This window comes from Muscardinus avellanarius (assembly GCF_963383645.1).
Source record: "Muscardinus avellanarius genome assembly, chromosome: 1".
Lineage (NCBI taxonomy): Eukaryota > Metazoa > Chordata > Mammalia > Rodentia > Gliridae > Muscardinus > Muscardinus avellanarius.
This window is the reverse complement of record NC_137786.1, coordinates 80,659,094-80,677,870: the sequence shown is the minus strand read 5'-3', so window position 1 is coordinate 80,677,870 and position 18,777 is coordinate 80,659,094. Positions and strand designations below refer to the sequence as shown.

Here is an 18,777-nt window from a genome sequence, read left to right as displayed (position 1 = left end):
TTCTTATCTCGGCACTTCTGGGTGAAAGTAGCCCTTGTTACTTATTTTCATCCCTTGTTACTTTGGACCAGCAGCTCAGAGCTCCAGAGTGGTTCCATCAAGGTTAGCCTGGGGCTAGGCTTCTTGGCCCTTTCACTAGGAGAGCATCAGAAAGCAGGGCTTCTCCTGAGACAAAGGCCTGACACAGGATAATCTACGAGGTCCCTCTCTAGAAAGTATACTTTCTGCCTGCTGGCAAGGAGGGTAAATCAAAGGTTTTGATATTGATATATAACCCTCATCTTTTAAGAGTTTTCAAGTACTTGTAGGACAGTTAGGAGCTTTCTTAAATCATTAGGACCAGGGAGAGTTGCACCTCCCTCAGGCCCTGTAAGATGAGGGTAAGCAGCAAGAAATTGTACTCCAGGGAACACTCCCCAGACAACACGACTCTACATCCCTGTGCAGACTTTTTTTAAGGTTCATCTTCATTTACCAGGAAAATAAATATTTTATATACAGTCCTTTATGAGTAATATTTTTTGTTTAATTAGAGATTAATGTAGTTAGGAAGTTTTTGTTTTTGCTTGACATATTTTCATTCCTGATATGTCTTCCTTCTTTTCTAAAATTCACACCGACCTCTTGAGGAATCCTCATTCTCCTGTCTATTGGAGTGTCCTTTCTAATTGCCCTTTCCCCCTTCTATTTTCTCCTCCTCCCTCCTTCTCCTTTTTGTCTAATCTTCTTTATCTTCTCTCCTTTTCTTTTCTTTCTTTCCCATTCTTTATTTCCTGGTTTTTATTATAACTCTCAATGTGCCAGCTGATTTTATTTAAAAATGCCTTTTTTTTTGTGGTACTGGGGTTCCTGGAAGCCCTTCTACCTCCGGGCTACACTCCCAGACCTATTTTTATATTTTTATTTGGAAACAGGGTCTCTTAAGCCAACATGGCTGGCTTTGAACCTGTGCGCTCCTAAGCGTGGGGATTATAAGCACAGGCCACCACGCCTATTTTTTTAAACACTGTCTACCCTGGGTAATATCTCTGTCCAAAGTCTTGTTACTTTACAATCATCTTAAAGTTAAATGTAAATGTATAATTGCCATTACAAATTACATTGTAGAAAACAAGCTAGGAAAAGTATCAGGCTACCTTGCAACAGAGTTAGCAAAAACAAATGAAGACCAGGTAAATATTCATTTTGCAAGCTTAAACGAAACAAAATGAACAAAAACCTCCAAATCTCTGCAAGTTAGAAGATCCTTGTGTGACATTAGACTCTACCACTGTTGTCTAAAATGGGATCTGACAGGTTATCACTAGATAACCTGGAGCAAAACTAAACATGCACAGACCATGTTTTATGTCTTTTATGTTTCATATTGCCAGGAATCCTCTCTAATATTTAAAAATTTTGTTTTTATTTAAGCCAGAATGAACACAAATAATTTGAATTCTTTTTACTAAATAATTATATTAATAATTTATTATTACTTCTACTTGTTAGAAACAGCTAACTTGTACTAGGCGTGCTGAGCTCGGAGCTTTATATATAAGTGGTATCTTCTGAAATTTAATCTTTCTTATGACACTAAAATATAGATGTTTTTGAGAACTTTTATTTTTAAGAGAAAAATAGACTCTTGTCACATGATATGCATCAATCCTTTTCATCTTAAATATCTTCCAGAATCCTTCAGTATCACGGTGGAGGGTTCCTATTTTTTTCTTTCTTTCTTTCTTTCTTTCTTTTTTTTTTTTTTTAAGGAAAAGAGCCAAGGCACCAAGTAAACTGGATAAGATCGGATAGAGTAAGAACTGAGTAAGACACTGAGAGAAGATTTAGTAGCCAAGGGACTCTGAGTTGCCAAGCTGCTCTCTGTGAGAATTCCAGTATTCTAGATGGAATTTTCTCTTTCTAAAGAAGGAATATTGGCAGGGAAGAGACATCTCATCACCTTTTTGTGTGTCTTTATCCAATTTATGTGTCATATCTAATATATTCTCAATAGGTTAGTATACAGAAGTGAATGGTTTTATTTTTCTTTTAGTAGTGGACCAAAACCATCTTTAGCGTAGAAAATAAATCATAGGAAGCATAAACATATTCCAAATGTAAATGCAGGCTTCATGCTATGTGACGCTCTATAGAAGAGCTGTAGTTCATGGTAAACTAGTTAATTATGTCCCAGCAAATATCAATGCTACCAATGACCTTTTGCCAGAGGTTATATAGTAAAACTTGAAAGAAGAAAAATTATGATCCAGATTAGCTCTTTGAGGTAGAAGATATCTAAAATCTGAATACTTTCTCCAAGAGGTAATATGGTTCCATTTGATGTTAGTTACTCTGACATGTAAGATTTAATAGCTTCCCCTTTCACGTTTAAGACATTTTATTAACAGTAATATTGTGAACAAACACATTCTTGGTACCTGATAACTATGATCAACGTTAAGAGTTCAACAGATTCACTTTCTATGACGTCAGCAGGGTTGGCAGTGACCACTTGGGCAGGGCCGGGGACACGTTCACGACTAAGGCAGGATGCATCTCAGCCTGTGGAGTCAGTCCCAGAACACATCCCTGGTGCCCGTCACTGCGGTTTCTTGTTTTCGTTCAAACTAGAACAATGAAGGGGTGCCTTTGCCATTTGGGCTTAAAGATCAATGAACGGGATTCTCTAAACATATATTCTTATTGATTCCTTGAGTTTTTAGGTTTTTGTAAATACCACAAAGCAAGGAAGTAGCTATTTCTTTGGCAGAATCTAGTTAACATTCTGTATGATAGGAAATAGTAAAATAAGCAACTATTAGAGATCACTGTAATTCAAGTTTTATAATTATTGATGTTTTGTGGTCTATTTAAAATCTAATAAGCAAGCTTTTTTGAAATTGCACAGAATTATAATAGATGTGCAATATAAATCTCACATGTTCTTAGATTTCTAGTTATAGCTTTTTATGGGTCATTTTCTTTACATCTTCAAAAGAAATCTTAACAATTCATTTGTTAAAGAAACCAGTGCCTTTGGATGACTACACTATGATATTTCTTTCATCCAAGTAGAATTATAAAGGAAAGCAAAAATGTCAATAAAAGAAATATACCAATTTATTCTCTACTAATAAAGTATTGAACGCTAGGGGGAAATATACAATATTGGAATGCAACACAGAGTAATACCATTACCCATCGCAGTTTTGGATCATGTACTATATATAAAGAGTACCTCATTGGTTGGAGACCACAGTGGAGGAACATAGAATCTGATAAAAGATTTTAAAATAAAAATTTTACTCTATTTGTTTTCCAAAACTTTGCCAACATTACAAACCATCCTACTTTGTCTTTTGGTGGCCATGGGTCAACAGAGTGACAGTGGGCTTAAGAGTACAAGACAAAGACAATTTGAGAGTGAGCTGGTTTTCTTTTTTGGTGGTACTGGGGTTTCTGGAAACCCTTCTGCCTCCGGGCTACACTCCCAGACCTATTTTATAATATTTTTTTATTTGGAAACAGGGTCCCTTAAGCCAGTATGGCTGGCTTCAAACCTGCGCCATCCTCCTGTCTCCGCCTCCCAAGCGTGGGGATTACAAGCGTGCGCCACCGCGCCCAGCTGAGAGAGCTGGTTTTCAAAGAAGCTTAGCCAATAATCATATAAAACTGGATTTTAAAGTATGTACTAAAGATTGTCTTTGTACATACTTTGCAAGACACATTCTATTAATGAAGGTCCCATATTAATATTTGAGCACTACACTGTTGATGTTAAACATGATGATTTCTAACGTATCTTTCATTTTTCGCCTTTGAATCAAGTTTCTGGATCTCACTTCCTTGCTGAAGATTTTAGTTGCATGATGAGGCTGAAGGCTAGATCGTGCTATCTAAAGGTCTCTAAATATTTTCACATCTTTTCTTCTTACTTTATTGGGATTTCAGGGAGTAACTGAAACATTCCTGGATAGACTAGGAGAGTCACACGGTGCATTATTGTCTAGAGAACAGACTGAGCTTGGTTAGTTATAATCCCAGTCCAAACTCATCAATTTTCTCTGAGCTTGTTTCCCTTGTAGAAAAACATATTGTAGGATAGTATTGAAGACTGAATGACCTATGTGAACTTAGTCATAGTGCTAAAGGAGTACCTATGTATATTTTACTTCTCTCTAAAATTACTTATGCTACCTTATAATAATATAAAATACACTAAGAAAAATGTAAGATGTATGACTAGAATGCACCAATAAAAAATTTACTAAAAACCACAGTAAAACCATGCTCAAGTAAGTTTTAATGAATTTATTTCTTCTTTTGTTAACACTATTGGAGCAAATCAGGGCAATATTCTTATCATTAAAACTTATTAATTGCAGACTTTGAATCATTATCATTTTTGCTATTAAGTACTTCCCTAATTTTTTATTTCATAATTAATCCCAACCAATGCTAATTATTTTGATTATAAAGGTAAGTTCAATGAAATTTTTTTCCATTGTTTCTTATATAGGAAATACCATCCTATCATTTGCCAGATTTGTTCCAGATTTTTTTCCACTTAGCCTTTACAATTTTTTGTTGCTGTGGCAGACGGAACCCAAGAATTCACACATGCTAAGCAAGCACTATACCACTGAGCTATATCCTCACCTCTAGCTTTTTAAATGTTTAATGACATAGTTTTATGTAATTTTATGTAACTATAGCGATCAATTATTTCCTTTGTGATTTTTTTTTTACTGCATTCATGTTTAGAAAGTCCTTTCCAATTCCAAGGTCAGTAAATTATTTACCTATATTACCTTTTTATAACCTACTTCTAGCTTTTTAAAATTAACCTAAAATATATTTGGAGCTACTTGAAGTAGATGTTCAGGTAGATCTGGGCTATCTCAAATAGGTTTGATAGTCACAGAATTGTCCCGAAGTATTTTTTTTGGGGGGGGGGGATGGTACTGGGGATGGAACCCAGGAGCCTTCTACCTCCGGGCTACACTCTCAGACCTATTTTATATTTTATTTGGAAACAGGGTCTCTTAAGCCAGCTGAGGCTGGATACTCCTGTCTCAGCCTCCCAAGCGTGGGGATTACAAGCATGCGCCACCATGCCCGGCTTCCCAAAGTATTTAACCCATGTGCCCAGTAACCTAACACTTCCTCTGCAAGATGGGTGCCTTATTACATACCAATCTTTCACTGCCTGTATCTCATTTTAACGACTCAAATGTTTGGCCCACTAAATGGCTTTATTGCTTTTACAAAATTTTCTTAGCTATACTTACCCATTTATTTTCCAACAAATTTTAGAAACATTTTATCAAATTCTCAGTTCAGTCCAAATATTAGGGTATACTTGAAATTGCATTCAACCAGAAAAAATTAGAACTCTTAATATTTAGTATTATAATATAAAAACACAGTATCTGTATTTTCATATGTTTTTCTTTTTGGTGGTACTGGGGTTCCTGGAAACCCTTTTACCTCTGGGCTACACTCCCAGACCTATTTTTTTAAAATATATTTTTATTTGGAAATAGGGTCTCTTAAGCCAGCGCAGCTGGCTTCGAACCTACGCGATCCTCCTGTCTCTGCCTCCCAAGCGTGGGGATTACAAGCGTACGCCACCACACCTGGCTTCATATGGATTTAAAAAAAAAAAAAAACAACTGTGGTGGTACTGGGGTTTCTGGAAACGCTTCTACCTCTGGGCTACACTCCCAGACCTATTTTATATTTTTATTTGGAAACAGGGTCTCTTTAAGCCAGTGCGGCTGGCTTCAAACCTGCACGATCCTTCTGTCTCCGCCTCCCAAGTGCGGGGATTACAAGTGTGCGCCACCATGCGCAGCTCATATGGATTTATTTTATTGATATTGCCTAAATATTTTATATAGTTGTGAAATAAATGAGTTTTTAAATAATTTTGAAGTAGAAATACTGTATTCTCAATGAACTTTTATTGTACAAACCATGGTTTAGTTCATTTTTCTTTTGGTGTTGGGATTGAACCCAGGGTCATACATATAAGTGTGCATCCTACCACTGACATACACCCCCAGCCCTCCAGCCTATTTTATTACATATGATAAATCATTTAGAAGAACACTTTGCTTATAGACATAAATGATCTTACCTGGTACTTGAGATAAAAACACTAAGGGTCATGCAGACAAACTCTGTAGTTATGAAAGGAACGGCAAAGAGCCACTGGTTATTAATTTAATTAGAAAGTGTACAATTACACAGGTGAAATTAATGCATTTTATTAAACAGAGGGGGAGAAAACATAAGAAACTGATGCATCCTGACTATCATGTCAGGTGAAGGGTGACTTCTGAAGACAGTGGGTAATGTGGAGAATTCCTATGCTGTTACTGGACTTTGTGTCTCATCTACCTCATTGTTGGACAATCTGTTTTGGCATAAGACAAATGAATAATGTACAGTTTCTCCCGTGGTAATTACATTTAAAATGAAAGCTCAGAGTAATTGGTATCTGCACTAAAGATCAAGTCCTTGATCCCAGTGTACCGTGTCGTCCTTGGAGGATGCGCACACACCTGTGATTCACTTGCTTTGGTTCTAGGTGGCAGGATGCCATCCCTGGCCAAGTGTTCTCAGTGTAACGTGCTTTCGACTTCTGAAATGAAAGTCAGTATGTAAATGTGCAACATGACATTATTATTCTAGCTTCCTGGCTGCTTTCAGCAAGCACTGACTGCCACATGAGGTCTCAAGTGTTCTGGCATAGTATGCAAGTGTTCAAAAGAAGTTAAAAGTAATGAATTTGGATCTACATTCCCCTAGATATTCAAGTTGGCATGGAGGAATGGAGTCATGGAATCAGGGTTGGATGGTCTCCACCAACAGCCTAGGCAAGTGCCTGTGATGCCAGGCTACTAAGCAGAATTTTCAATCGTGAAAGGCCACCACTATTTCTCTGGGTCTAAAATTAAAAATATGCACATTTCTCCTAGGCTCACAACCACTCTGTGTGCTTTATGCTCCATTCCCACCCACCCATTTCCCAGAAGACACCAGCTTTGCTTAAACTTTGCACAAGTTTTAAAATGAATTAAGTAAAATGAGGAGGGGTGGTGATGGTTGGGGAGAGCTTAGAATGTTGACTTAACGGTATTTATTATATGAGTATTATTTTTAAAAGGAAAATCAAGGTTAATGTCAATCTAATCTAGGAAGTGTGCACTTAATAGATTTTATTCTTGTCACTTCTGGCAGCTTTTACTGTTCACAAGTTTTATTTGCACCTACCATTTTCTGCTGCTGAAATATTTGGAGCCCAAACTATTAAGTCTGTGGGTGGTGGGGTCGAAAGACTGGGTTTACTAAGTAGCGTTGGAGGGTCCTGGGTCAGTAAAAAAATCCAGGTTTGGTAATTCTGGGATCGGCCCTCTCATAGCCCACATGTTTCTGTTCATAAGGGTAAGAAAAATCGAACTCAAGTCATGCGTGTTGCAACCATTTTAATAGGAGCACAGGTCCATGATGCTGGGTACCCTTCTTCTTTATGTTCCTTAATATCCAGAAATTTTTCATGAGTGCCAATGATCCATTTATATACACACAGAGATAAAGTCTGTTTAGATTTTGAAATGCAAGAAATAATCAACCAAAGAATTCAAGCACTAAAGTATACCTTTTACTCATACAGAATTTCTTTTCTATTACATTTTAGGACAGTGAAAAAAAGGGATTTATAAATAAAATCTATGCCATCCAGGAGGTATGTGTCAGTGTCCAGAACATCCTAGATGAAGTGGCTTCCTTTGGCGAGAGGATAAAGAAGTGAGTGATGCTGACATGTGAACCCTGGCCTTCTGTGGGACAGGGCGTCCATTTGTTTCGTGGAGGGTGAAATGCCACATTCTTTTGGCAGGAGACACTCCTTCTGGGTGATCTATTGCTCAGTTTCATCATTATTTACTTAGTTTCTGCCAGTCTTTGGTTTTATAAAAGTTCTGTCAATTTCCTCCCTGGAATTTAGAACATATTGGTTGGAAAGAAGTCATACTTGTAGCTTTGAAGAAATAACACCGTCCTAAATTTTAGCACATTTTTCACAGTGAAAGACTTTGTTCATAAATGGAATATAAAATCATGATAGAATAAATATAAGCCAAGCTATATGAAGATTTCAGGTAATCAAGACACATTTTTTTTTTACCAAGTTATGCTAAATTTAAGAAAATATGTATTATGTATATATACTAGCCTACAAAAATGTTCTTGAAGTATTTCTAATTTGCTTAAGTAGTAAGATAATTATCAATGAAATAAACTTTTATCATTTAGAAAATCAGAATGTTTGCAATTAAAACATTAGAATCTTCTTAATTTTTAAAATATAGTATCGTTGCGATCTAATATAAAATTAAGAAATTAACTCTTAATTTTGCATTGTTTGATTTTAAGTAATTTTTATTCTTGTACTTGTTGGGTTTTTTTGGTGGTACTGGGGTTCCTGGAAACCCTTCTACCTCCGGGCTACACTCCCAGACACCTATTTTTTATATTTTTATTTGGAAACAGGGTCTCTTAAGCCAGCGAGGCTGGCTTTGAACCTGTGCAATCCTCCTGTCTCTGCCTCCCAAGCGCAGGGATTAAAAGTGTGTGCCACCATGCCCGGCTTCATGTATTTTTAAGAACCACTGTTTACTTACAAAAACATAAAGGTGGATTCACAGTAATTGATTGAGTTAAAGATACACTAAGGGCCCATACTAGTAAACTGTGTAAAACTGGCCTGTATAAAAGATCTAGCCTCGAAAGGATGCTGTTTTTCTGGATAAGCATGGGTTTTCTTAGTTTCATATATCTATTTTTTTATTATTAATAACCAAAAGTGTTCTGAAGATTTAGATCCTTGGACATACACAGTACTTAAAAGGAGTAAATTATTTAAACCAGGGCTGGGCATTGTGGCACATGCTTGTAATATCAGCATTTGGAAGGCTGAGATAGGAGGATCTGGGTTCATGGACAGCCTCAGCTACTTAAGTGAGGCCCTTTGCAACTCAGTGAGAGCCTGTTTCAAAATAAAGAATAAAAAATAGGGCTGGGGTAAAGCTTGGAGACAGAATGTCCCTGGGTTCCATCCAAGGAACAAAACAAACAAACAAACAAAACAAAACAAAAAACCAGGGGTGTGAGTCATTCATCTGGTGTCTTTTCTGTGACAAGGGATTTTATTTTTAAGGGATTTATAATTTTTTGTTTAATATATTTCCACATGTGGATAGGTGCTGCTTCCACTTTTTTATATTACGTTAGAACAGCTTCCCTTTCATTCCAATATACCTCTAAGCAACATTCAGTCTGACTTCTAAAGGCTCATGGTCACTGTTTCTCTTCTTCTGCTCTGTTATTTCTCTCTCTACAAATGTTCTTTTGTTTTCCATACTCTATCCACCCAGGCATGAGGCGAAGCCCTAGATTTGGGGTGCTTCACTATTGGGTGTTGCCCTTTATTTAGGGGTTCATTGTACATTCATAAGTGATAGAAACCTCTCATTTAAACCAGAAGACCCTCAGTCAGCTGAGGGCAGACTAGTGAACCCTGAGGGGAGGAAGGTTCTTTGTAACTCTGAGTGGTAGGAGGCATCAGGAGGAAAGCTTGGCTGGAGAACATGATGTTCCAGAGGTGGACGATGCTTGGGGAAACCTGGGTTTTGTAGAACTTTCCAGATGAAGTTATAAGAATATGGTCAGATCCAATGAATCTTACAGAACCATCTCTTCTAAACAACAATATTTTGGATACTAATACAGTAAGATTCCCTTGGGGTCACATGAGATTAAAAACATCTATCCAGAAAGCAGATTCTGAAGTTATTTTTAAACACAAAATGAAAAGCTTCTATAAATACCATGTTTTGTTACTAAATAATCATTCCAGAACTTGAATTGCAACTCTTTTTTGAGGGAAGAACATATTCTAGATTTAGGTTCCATAATCCAAAATATAGAAATAGAAAAGGGCGAGCTTTCCCCCTTAACATTAGCTATGCTGGTGAGGATTCTTTGCCATTTATCCTTCCAACAGGAGTTAGAAAAACACAGGGAGTCCTTCGGTCGGGCTGCCCAGAAGGAAGGCTTTCTGAGTGAAGTGCCAGTGCCCTCACACATGGAGCTGTGTGATGGATGGCTCTGAACTGAGCCACAGGAAGGCAAGCAGACCCTTTGCCTTCTGTTCGCTCCACAAGCAGGCAGATGCAAGGGAAGCACAAGTGTCCATCAAGAAAGGAAGGTGTGATCTGTACCTGCTGACAGTTACAGGATGTTCACTCTGCCCGTAAAAGGGGTCAGGGACACAAAAGAGCCAGACTCTAAGGGTTATTCAAACATGGAAACCAAATTGATCCAACTTTGGATCTCTTAATAGGAAAACAACTTTAGGAAAGTGAACTTAGAAAAAGCAAGCTACATGCCACAAAGCTAAGGAACAACTGGTTAAGCTGAGGCACAGTAAAGGAAGAAAACTTCTTAGCAATCATCCTTTATTGGACCAAAATTGCCCTGGACAAACCCCACTACAAATGACTACAACATATATTACCAGGCAATTAGAAAAAATAAACACTAACATTTATCTACATCATACATAATTTCATATTTTTCTGAAGTGTCTTTGGAGCCCTTCTCTAAAAATTGACATACTTAAGACTCCTGGAGTTGATTAGCGCTAATTACTTTGATTCACATAAACATGTTACCATCACAACCGGTTTTCCTCGAAATAATAAAAGCTACCCTCATTTATAAAGGAGAAAACTGAGGGCTGGAGAGGTTAACTCATCTAAAGTCACATAACAGAACTTAGGCTTTGAACAAAGATCTGCTTCAACTTCTTGGCTCTTTAAAACACTATGCTCAAGAGTTAGTAGACAGGATATGTTAGTTTCCAATTGATAGCTAAGCATCAAGAAGATTTAAAAAAATGCAATGGTGTTCCTGTAAGTGGTAAAATATTTACGTACCCAACTCTGGAGGCTTCATGTAATGCTTCTATTTACTGTATAATTTTTATTCTCTCCTAAAAATTATCAGATTCACCATAAACTTCTACACAAAAAGTCTTAAATGATTACAATCTTTCCACCTTCCATTTCCCTGATTATCTACACTGTCTTAAATTTTTCTACACCATCTTATATGCCTTTATTTTTCTTTTATCTTTTTGTCCCACTTAACTTCCCAACTGTGTGTGTGTGTGTGTGTGGTACTGGGGATTGAACCCAGGAGGTTCTACCTTCAAGCTACCCCTGGCCCTATTTCAATTTTTATTTTGAAACAGGTTCTCACTAATTTGTTAGTTGCTGGGGCTGATCACAAACCTATCCGGTCTCAGCCAAGTACTGGGATTACAGGTGTGTGTCACCATGCCTACCAACTTCCTTTCCTATTTGTTTTTATGTCGTCTTATTGTCAATACTGTCTTGCAGTCTTCTGAACAAGCCCTCCACCTTATGAACAGTACAAACAACTTCGCAGCCCCATCCCCATTGCCCTGATAAAATCTACACTTTCCCAGTTTGTACTTCATTTTCACAGTTTGTCCTACAAACTCACTACATATCATGCTCCCTTTCTGCCAGAGGTATTATAGGGAGAACAATAAGCAATATTGAATTTATTTCTTAATTAACAATGTGTTTTTAGGAAAAGGGCAATGACAGTAAATGAGTTAGGAGGTAACTGCTTATCTTTTTCCTGATTTCTAGCTTCTATTCCAGCAAAAACAGAAAGGAAGGATTCCTCTAAGGAATTCTAAAATTCAGAAGGTTTACACAGAGTATAAGATTTATGCCTACAAAAAATTGCTGAAAACATTTTACTCCCAATGTGGAGAATATGAGAATTGTTGAAAGAAAGGATGGTAGGCCCTGGTGCATTCTGCTCTATGAATCACTGTGGTAAATAGTGAAGATGATATGTTATTTGCTCTTTGGTAGGTGAACATTAAGGAGATTAATGCAATAATGATTAGACTGTGAAGTCACCTAGGACAATCTGGTGGGACTGTTAACAAAATCTTTCCCTGGGCCCTGTTTATGGAATTTAGCAGATTCTGACTAACCTGTGTCCTTGGGTACTATATTACCCTTGATTTCTATTGTAGAGAGAATTATAGACTGTTCCAAGTTAGTCAGAATCACATTTATTTTAATCTTTGTATGAAGAAGATGTGAATTACTCAGGCTGCTGATGTGTTAATTTTTCATTCAGTACTTTCAACTGGACTGTCCCATTCTTAAGCTGGCTGGCCATTGTAGCCCTGTGTGTGTTCACAATCATCCTGTACTTCATTCCACTAAGATACATTGTCCTTGTCTGGGGTAAGTAAAGCCTTTTTTTTTTTTTTTTAAACTGTCTTAGCTGCTAAGAGTAAACTATTTTTAAGGGATGAGTTATACTGTCAGTAGTTCACTATATTTATGGTCATGTAGCAATTCCATGATGAAAAGAGACAGGTCAGTTAAAAATCACAACAGTATAAAGATTTAGGTCTACTTGCAAAATGCGTTTTTCTTATCTGGCACCATAGGCTCCATCATACTATAAACATGTAGTTGTACAGATTCTTCATATATCAAAATGTAGCTTTGTCTAGATATTGTTCTGATTTATTTCTGCCACTTACACACAAACAGAGGCATTTCGATCCACATGGTACATTTAGGACAATAGTGTGGTACTTTATAATTTTTTTTTTTGCTGTGGTACTTTATCTTATGGAAGTGTATGTAAACATGGTACTAAACATGGCTGCCTGTTTAAGAGGTCACCTTTAGGATTCAAGAAAAGGGTTGTTGGCATTTACAGGATCCATAGCAAAAACAAAAACAAAAACAAAAACCCTTGGTTTCTATGTACTGAACAAGAATGCTTCTACAAAAATCTACAATAAAGGTATTTTTTGGAGGAGGGGGGGCCCAATTTTTAATGCAATTTTGCTGCATGCCAACATTCCTATATACCCAGATTCCACTTAGGAAGTTGTCGATTTCAGCATACTTCAGTTTCTTTCTGGATGAAATTCTGGTTTGGAAAAACCAATTTTCAGTCTTTAAAATCTAACATGTAAAACTATGATGTTAATGACACACACAGGACTGGGCAGGAGAACTCTCTGCTTGCCCTTGCCTGCACACCCAAGAGTGCTAATGCTATACAAAATGTAAAGAGCACAGATGGAGCTAACTATTGAAAACAGGTGCTTACTCTGAAAGCAAAGAGAACAGAGGAAGTCTTTTTTTCTTTTCAAGGTTTTAAAAGAAATTTCTAGAATAAAGAGTCAAGGCCTGACATCTCCAAGCCCTCTTGTTTTAAGACTCCCATTTCCCTATTCTTTGGTCCTTCTTGTTATCCGAACAGGCCCTCTTACCCCTTCTCATTACTATCATCAATACCTTTAGACACTGGGTCAGGGCATGAGGAAGTAGTATTTCTTTTTCTAATGTCTAAAATATACAGAAATTTAATTGACAGCACTTTCACTATACAAGGAATGAGGTGTTTCCATCATAGTCTTGCTTCTTACTGTATATTCAAGCCCTTATCTTTTGTGTTCCCTGCTGATATTTAAAGCAGATGCTGCACTACTGAATGACTTAGGGTAGATAATCACAGCGGCAGCTTCTTAACTCTTAAGTTATCGAGGGTCAGTCGTGCTTGGCCATCTCCTTTGCCATAGTTAGCAAACACTCCCATCCCCCCAAATTATTTCCTCAGGTTCTCAGAAACTGGAGCTCACGGCAGACATCTGGCTATGTAACCTGTGGTGGCCTCACTTGCTAGCTATCTTAAAAGTAATTTTAGAGAATGTGTTTGGGCCTCTTGTTTCATCAAGTGAAATAAAAAAAGAACAGTATTCCTTTAGTGGTGGGTGATTGCTGAAATATTAGCCAGATATCTAAGACATAGTTCTTACGTGGGAAGATAGAGACCAAAATCACAATTCCAGAAGGGCCAACAATGCTCTAGTTCCTGGTTCAGTTTTTACCAGTGTGTTGATGTCATGTAAAACTGTTTATTTTTCACAAAGTTCTTGGCAATCCCTTGCTAAGGTTTGAAAAAAATCAAGGTCACATGTCTTCTAAATATTGAGCTTCACAGAAGCACTCACCTTTCCCCACAAAGATGCATCATTTGAAAAGGAGGAAACCAATCAATTAGATTTTCTGCCTTAACAATCTCAATCCAAAATTCAGAAAGAAAAATTTCATCATAGCTGAAATACTAAAGCAAAGCTTCTAAGTAGTGTTAACACAGAGGGAGGAAAAATAAGAAACTGTTCATTACTTTGAGGCACCTCACTTTGTTTCCCAAATTGAATGCTTTTCCTGATGGAAAGGAGTTACTAAAGTGCTAAGAGAAAAACAAAGCAGCAGCTAACCTGGAAAAGGGGGAACATGAGGAAAAAGCTTAGAGAAGGGGCTTGTTTGTAGGGGAAAGAGACACCTTAGGTGTACTGGTTTGTTTACTCAGTTAAGGCTGAGGGGTAGCATATAAGCTAGGTCTTCAAATCAATGTAACACTTCAGCCAGAAATGTGCTTTTTCTAATTCCAAAATGGAGATTTCAATAATGTTTGACCTATCACTTTTTTAGGCATCAATAAATTTACAAAAAAGCTTCGGAGTCCGTATGCAATTGATAACAATGAACTACTTGACTTCCTTTCCAGAGTCCCTTCAGACGTACAAGTGGTATGTAGATTTCATTATTACTGTTATTATTTTGATGTAGTGTGGCACTGCATTTTAACTTTTATATCCTTTTAATGTCAAAGGTTTTAGAAGAGCCAGGGTCAGTAAATCTTATAGCAGAATTTACCAATGAGCAATTTAGCCAACATGGGGTGTTATTTAAGAAAAGCTTACAAAGAATAGGGAATGGGAGAATGAGAATAGATTACACAAAGAACCTACCACGGCTATCTGGGACACTCTTCCTCCAATTAAGCTCAGATGGAGTTTATGAAGGGGCAACATCATGACCTGAAGGGAGAAAATAGGAATATTTGATGATGAGCAAAATGTACCAGTAAACATTTAAGAGAGGAACACTTCAGAGTATGTATCAATTAAATGCATTTTAAAGATGCATATTTTAGACATTAGTGAGGGGGAAGAAGCCAACTACCTTTTGAAGACTAGGGCATATTTCTTCTGAAATAATTTGAGGTTAGTTTTATTAAGCATCAACTACTCTCAGAGTAAAGTAAGAAAAGGTTTATAATCAAAATCTTAAAGATGGCTTGTAGCTAATACCTTTTCCCTTTGTTTCAGTTGAGTTTTTCATCTACAGGAGCATGGGCTGGTTAGAGAGAAAGATTGTATTCAACGAACAATAAGTTGCAAAGAACCATTATCCAGCCCTTCAAAATAGACTGAGATGGTTTGGCTTTAACGTAATGTGCTAGGGTCAGTGAAGACCCTAGCCCATTTCCAAAGTTCACATCAGGGTTCCATCAAGTTTCTGGCAGGATTTCCTTTCTGACTCTCGCTCTATCATTCTATTGTTTTGTGCATCCCAGCTGCAGATCCCATACAGCCTCTAGAGTAAGCACACTCCCTCCCCCAGCCCAGTGTCTCATTCCTTTGCTTTTCCTTCTTTTGCCAGAAAGTGGCCACCTGATCAGTCTCTCTCTGAACTCTGTTTAAACAGGTGCAATACCAAGAACTGAAACCAGATCCTTCCCATAGCCCATATAAAAGGAAGAAAAACAATCTTGGCTAGCCAGCTCCCAGCACTGAGGAGACCAGCATCTGTTTGGGAGATAAAAGCAAAAGCCTTCAGCCTCAGCAGCATTTCCTTTCTTTTTGCTTTTTATTTATTTTGCTTTTTATCATGATTGAGAGAATTTGTAAATAGTCTACAGAGGCATATATATGTATTTGAAAATATACTTTCATTGTACAGACCCAACTTGATAAAGGTTTATCTACTGCTGTGTGAAAACCTTGTTAGCTATGGATAATAATATAACACACTCAAAGAACAAATGTAAGGGTGATGACACTGGAAGATACACACTTCTTTAATTACAAGTATAAGAACCAGAATCCTAGTTAAATGCTCAACTGTGCTCTGATTAAATCTACATAAAATGTGAATGCCAATTTGATTTTAAAGTTTTTTTATGTGACTATTTTTATCTGATATGTGATCCATTACAGTTTTCTATGCTTTATACATTTCAAAAAGGGGGAAATCCTAAAGCCTGGCTAATGGAAAGGATGCATTTCAATTTAACATAGCACCTGACATTCACTCCTGTGCAAATTGCTTATATATGACCAGGCTGATTTTAAGCTAATGAGTACAGGTACATCCACCCCCTCTAGAAAATCTGAGATCCTATAAAGAAAACTTACAAACCTTCTATCATTCCATCTAAAACCTTAAAATCTCTTCAGGACTACATTAACATAAATACTGCCAGGTTTATATCTGAATTTTTATATCTACAACTACTTTAATTTACACTGAGTTAGCAAATTAGCAACCCAATTCATTTATCAAAAACATTAGCAAAATCCACATTGCTGTTATCAACATATCTTTGTGCATCTAAAAATATTTAATACTCAAGTGTTCTCATAGACAAAAATACTTGCTTTTGCATTAGGTTATTGAAATACTTTAATGCGTACTATGATTTTCTGTTAGTAGTGTGGGTTTTAATGTAGAGAAGAATGCAGTGTGCTAAGTGATAGGCCATTGTTTCATTACATTCACTTATGAAAAAATAACTCGATAATATGAATGCATGAAAACCTGTTTTGTAAAATAAATTGCTTGGGGAGGGTTGCCTTTAAAACTGTTTCACTATTTATCATAGAAGCTATACTTAAAAATTGCATTCCCAAGTCTCTTACTGTAGCTTTTGTACTTAACTCCCTGGTATTTCGAGGGAACATACCTCTGGAGAAAAATAATTTGGTCAGTGAGAATGTCTAACTTCCCTGACTTGGCAGGGAATTAAACTCAGTTGAAACTGCTGCAGACAGTGTTTTGCACTATTTTATTAATAAAAGACTGGGATGGGATGAAGGTGGGGATTAATCTAGAAAAGCAGAAAACAGAAATATATATTTCATTCTAAAGGAAGATTCTTTAAATTTAATCTCACAGAAACTGATTTTTAAAGTATTTTTATTTTAGAAGTATGTTGTTAAATACTATTTCTTATAATAGAACTATTTTGATCTGTTTATACACTATGCTTGAAAGAATGTCAATTAAATTCTCTTTTTACAGAAAGGCTTTGACCTCAACATGCTCTACTTAGTGCATCATGTTTAAAATGACATGTTTCACCTCTGCATACCATCACTGTTTGTTGCTAACATGAAGTTGATGTTACTATAGAAAGTCTGATGGCATAATTTGTTTAAAATAACTTTCAATTATACCTTGTGTGAGATTTTTGTTCTGTGCTGAAAATGTCTACACAGATGTCTATAAGCCTGATATTCTAACAATCTCAGACATATGTAGTGAGTAGTAACCATAAACAGATTATTAATTTCTATCTGTTTCATTGTATCACATTTCTGATGTTTAATTCAATAGTAATGTTGACTATACATTCACTGCATTAAATACAAAAGAAAATATTGTTTTCTATGTATAATCAGTACTCCTATCTTTTTTTTTTTTTTCCTTTTTGGTGGTTGAGAGAAGAATGATGGGGAATTGTGTGTATATTCTTATAAATGACACTTCACTTGAAGAAACATACTCAGCTTGAACAAACAAGGCTTTTCCTGAAACCTTGACTATTGTATAAAAGTCAATATTTTTGGAGGGGTGGGCATCCAATGAAGCTGAGAGTGCAGTAAATAGCTTGAGGCATGGAAGTGATATCCAGGTAAACCATCACTGACTGCTTTTAGAAACTACTGGAGTCATAGGCTAAACACAGACTATCCGAGTAGAATTTTAACTATTTCTTTCCCTTTCTCACAGAGGTATACTTTGTCTTAAGAGCTGTCTAATTTTTCTTGGTTTTGAGAAACTTTTGATGCAAATATTTTAAGATATCTTAAGAAACAGGTGTCAGCTGGGCATGGTGGTACATGCTTATAATTCCAGTACTTGGGAGGCTGTGATAGAAGTGCAGGTTTGCAGCCAGCCTCAGTTACTTAGATTCTCTGTAACTTAGTGAGACCCTGTTTCAAAATAAAGAATAAAAAATAGGGCTGGGGATGCAGCTCAGAGGTAGAATGCCCTTAGCTTCAATCCTCAGTACCGCAAAAAAAAAAAAAAAAGAAAGAAAAAAGAAAAAAATAAAAGAAACGTCATTCTAACAGCAATTTGGACTGCTAAGTACAGTAGATATTGTGAGCAATAAATATTTTCCTCATCTTTCAGTGACTTAATATATTGAAAGTTATCTGTATTTACATTCCAGATTATTATCACTATTAATTGTGATAATTCAAAAGAAATGCAGTTCTGTCCATATTTTAACTTTTTTCCCTCACCTATATAAAGAACACTATACTACTACTTGTTCAATTTGGTACTCTTCCAGACTAACAGATTCTCTAGGAATTCCAAGTTATTTTGAACCATTCTATGCACTCTGAGAATCTGAGTTGGGATACTCATTAAATGACTGCTCTGTGATGTACTTATTTAGTACCTACCATATGACCCTGTCACAGGCAATGGTGTTTAAACTAATGACAGTACATTAAGATCATACCTTGAACTGAAGTACAATGAAAGTCAAATTTAATTAAAATATTTCTTA

The 18,777-nt window shown here is 36.5% G+C and overlaps 1 protein-coding gene across 13 annotated transcripts in view; it reads left to right on the top strand.

Moving 5' to 3' along the window:
- Positions 1 to 15,752, top strand: part of MCTP1 (multiple C2 and transmembrane domain containing 1) — a gene marked incomplete at both ends in the record, with an annotated part of 619,238 nt that extends 603,486 nt beyond the window's left edge. For 12 of the 13 annotated variants that reach the window (XM_080719329.1, XM_080719323.1, XM_080719328.1 and 9 more), the window contains 4 exons: positions 7,688 to 7,797; positions 12,238 to 12,347; positions 14,622 to 14,719; positions 15,681 to 15,752. In XM_080719329.1, the coding sequence (XP_080575455.1) occupies positions 7,688 to 7,797; positions 12,238 to 12,347; positions 14,622 to 14,719; positions 15,681 to 15,752 (390 nt within the window). Of the gene's footprint in view, positions 1 to 7,687; positions 7,798 to 12,237; positions 12,473 to 14,621; positions 14,720 to 15,680 lie in introns of those variants that run through there. The other variant, XM_080719326.1, reaches the window with a different exon arrangement.
- Between the last annotated feature and the right edge of the window lie 3,025 nt (positions 15,753 to 18,777).